This window comes from Ipomoea triloba, chromosome 2 (genome assembly GCF_003576645.1).
Source record: "Ipomoea triloba cultivar NCNSP0323 chromosome 2, ASM357664v1".
Taxonomy (NCBI): Eukaryota; Viridiplantae; Streptophyta; class Magnoliopsida; order Solanales; family Convolvulaceae; genus Ipomoea; species Ipomoea triloba.
In genome coordinates this window covers 23,223,315-23,227,275 of record NC_044917.1, presented here as the reverse complement: position 1 = coordinate 23,227,275, position 3,961 = coordinate 23,223,315, and the positions used below count along the sequence as shown (strand labels likewise).

At 31.4% G+C, this 3,961-nt stretch overlaps 1 protein-coding gene across 1 annotated transcript; it reads left to right on the top strand.

The window, feature by feature from the left end:
• The first annotated feature begins 221 nt into the window (after positions 1-221).
• Positions 222-674, top strand: LOC116010930 (protein RKD1-like). The gene has a single exon (XM_031250423.1). It carries the CDS (start codon positions 222-224, stop codon positions 672-674), a length of 453 nt encoding a protein of 150 aa, XP_031106283.1.
• The last annotated feature ends 3,287 nt before the right edge of the window (positions 675-3,961 follow it).

Here is a 3,961-nt window from a genome sequence, read left to right as displayed (position 1 = left end):
AAGATGTAATTATTGTTCTTCTTTATCTGTAGTTGTATTCATAATATATATGTGTGTGTGTATATATATATATATTGTATTCATAATATATATGTGTGTGTGTATATATATATATATTTGTTGCAGATGTTGAAACTACCAAAGCTGTAAATGTTGAAGAAATTTCAATCGTAGTTATAGGGAATGATACCAGACCATCCAAAGGACTTTGGAATTTTGAAATGGTTTCTAAATACTTCCACAGACCATCCAAAGGACTTTGGAATTTTGAAATGGTTTCTAAATACTTCCATCTGCCTATGAATCAAGCGGTGAAAGAGTTAAAGATTAAGGAAGCTTCTTTGAAGAAGATATGTAAGAAGGTTGGAATTGATGAATTTCCATATAAGAAGCTGCGTACCTTGGAGCGATTAGCAAAAAATGTCCAAGGGAATACTGATCATAGAGAAATTATAAATAAGCTAGAAAATCAAAGGGAGCAAATGTTAAAGGATCCTAATCTTCAATCAGGCATAGAAAGAAATAAACTTGAAGTTTCATACTTTAAGAAGAGAAAGTATCGAAATTTGACGGAACTTTCTTACTATGCTCCTCTTGCGAGCTCATCTTATGTTTCTGGTAATCCTCTCCCAAAAACTAAGAATGAAGATACAATGTCGCTTTCCTGCACTTAATATTATTTTAATAATGAAAATATTTCCTGTTTTATAGTGCGAACTCTTGAAAATTCAATAACAAGTCGTTCAAATGTAAACAAAAATAACCATCAAAGGTGAAATATAGAATTCTCTTCACTAATAACGAAAATGTTCAATTGAGAGACGTAAGAATGAAATCAGGTGAGGAATAATATCCATTATCGGAGTGATATAGGTATGTTAAAAACTTGAGAAATAGAAAATTCATATTAACCACCAACGGTGGTGTATAAACCATCCACTGAAAAATGGAAGGAGATAATCTTAGCTATAGATGTGGTATATACGTAAAGTATATGTTTACCTTGTTCCTTATGAACTGCAGTTTTAAGTATTTGAAAAAATAGAAGCAAATTATAATCATAACATCTCTTTATTTCCTATATTCGGCTGAAAACCAAACAAATGATCTATCAACCAAATGGTTTTAGGATTCCATTTTACTTTTGAACTTCGCGTGTGAATTTGTTTTTTTTTTTGGGATAAATTTAGCATGATTAATGACATCCGAAAAAGAACTATTGCGCTTGTGACAACCTCACATAAACACCTCATGGTTGGGCTATATTTACATATAATAACTTTTTAACTGTTTTACTTTTGTCACACTTGGACAATTAGCCAACATAATTGATTTAAAATTTGGCACGATTGCCAAGTGTACTGGCCTAATACATTAACTTTAGAATTTCTTTCTAAATATTTTTATATGACCGTTGATCAAGCTGCAGATGAACTACATGTTGGTCGAGCAATTTTAAAGAAAAGGTATAAAGAATTAGGAATTTTGTACTGGCCTCANATAAAGAATTAGGAATTTTGTACTGGCCTCAACAAAAACTCGTGAGTTTGGAGAGGTTATTAAAAAACGTCAAGGTAATTAAGTAATGCTTATTTATCAGCCTTATATTATTTAAGGAGAAATAACAAATTATTTTGTAGGAATTTGGCGGAATCCAAGACGAAAGCGAGCTAAAAAGAGTGATTGAAGAGTTGGAAGATAAGAAAAAATTGATAATACAAAACCCAAATGTTGAGTTGGGTGAGACAACAATAAGACTTAGAGACAAATGTGACAGGAATAGCTCAAAAAAAAAAGGTATAGAAACTTGTCATACTTTAATTCAACAATTCATAAGAGTTCGTTGCAAAGTCATACACTTCCTGATATTTCCGAATTAATGCCTGAAGAAATAGATGAAGTGTTAGAGTTTGTACAGAATGATTTTCTAGATTCCAATAATACAACATAAATTTATAATTATCATGCAATTATACTCTATATAATTCTATTTTTTGACCAATCTAAATTAGTTTGTTTGTGTATGGATTAACGATTTTAGGTGAAGGGAGGGAATTAGAAGTAATATTATGTGCAAATGTTTACAAAGTTTTACTGTTCAAATGGATTTCACAAAGGACTAAAATATAACGAGCATATATTTTTTTAAAAAAAATTACGATGTGTATAAATTTGAAAGTACGTGTACCATTAATATGTAACAAATTAACTAATTTAACCCAATGAAACTTTAATTTCTTATTCATGGGCTTATGTTTTCTTGGTTTGTCCTCCCTTTCTCGAAAAATGCCAACAGTTTATTATGTATAAACATATTTTTCAGTTTTTTTCAATATGTTGTTACTTTAACATTTGCTTGTAATTAAGGGTTCCAGTTTTAATTTTTGGGACAAAAAAAAACAACTGTATATATGGTTACTTTAATATTTTACGTAATAATTATCAAAACCATTTTAAAATTATGTGTAAGCATATTTTGTTTTTTTAATATTTTCTTCTTTGAAGCATATAACTTTAAAAATATCTATATCATGCACCACTTGATATAGATTGTAAATTTTGTAGAATAAATAAAGTTTCAATTTAAACAAAAATAAAGTTGTTTGTTGCAAGTTTAAATGATCGATAAGTTATTGATGTCGAAAAACACTTTGAAATGGAATACGGAAATACAAATAGTTTGTTAGGAATGGCGGAAATATGGCTTAACTAAACTGTTACCACATGTTTTCGAAACCCTTTAAAAATTCAACATTATTTTCTAGGTACATAATATGCATAGTATTCATTGGCTCAACAATGAAATCTCCTGCAAGTAATCCTAGTTTCTCAGCAGCATCACGAAAAGATGAAGTGATTTGACCATTGACAGTTCTTAAACAATCAAACGAAGTTGGTGCCCTGACATTCATTAATAACAGTCGTAGATAATACCGTTCTCCCTCAGTTGGATTAACAGAAACAAGTCTGCCTATAACTGTAAGCCGTTTTCGAGGTTTCCAAGACTTGCTTGACTTACACCAAACAAAATGGCAAGGGAATTCTACATAAAGCAAGTTCAAAGTTCTTGCAAAATCACTTGAAAGATTCATTGCAAAGAATTCAGTTAACATAGTACGAGACGACTCTTCTCTACTTACTATGTAGGTTATCCTTTCATGGCCATAAAAATTGATATATTGTGAGTTTTCTAAATGTATCTGCAACTGTATAACAGCAGGCTTCATCTCTGCAATTGCAAATCCAAATATGCGCCATGCAGCTTCAGGGGGCGAGATCCATCTTGCATTTTGGTATTCTTTAATTTCATCAATCACACGATCATCAGTGTTATCACTCAAAGTCATGCTTACTCTATCATGGCCTTTGTAAATATATTTATAAATGTACTTCACAGACTTAATACTAGCACAGACTTCCACATTTATATGGCACTCAAACTTAAGTAATAACTGGGGATTATAAGGCACTATCCATCTATTATCAAGATTAAACCCTTTAACATGAACCAAAAAAGGTGTATTGCGTCTCTTATAAATAGGGTAAGAGTCATCAGCAAACTCAGTGGCATCGCTAAATAGTTTGGGGTATTTACTTTTACAAGTAGGTGCGGATTTGCATTTCATTTGTGTCATGCAAGGGCAATTTGGATTAAGAAAACCACAAGGACCATGAACCATATGTTTTTTTACAAGATCGTACAATGCAGGTTGAAGATGTTTATCTGGTATTTCTGCCGATACAAAATTATCAACAAAAGAAGGAGACATTGCATGACATTTGTCTTTTAGAATAATAAGGAAATGAGCATGTGGCAATCCTCTCTTTTGTGCGTCGTCATTGTATTGCAAAAGCCCTTTAATTTCAGGCCAATTAGGGTTACATGTCATGGTTAAAAATATATCAGGTTTGCCAAAGTTTTGGACAAGGGACATTGCATCCATATATCGACCACGCATAT

Coding starts and splice junctions, on each gene's coding strand:
- LOC116010930 (XM_031250423.1), top strand. CDS start 222: ATGGTTTCTAAATACTTCCACAGACCATCCAAAGGACTTTGGAATTTT.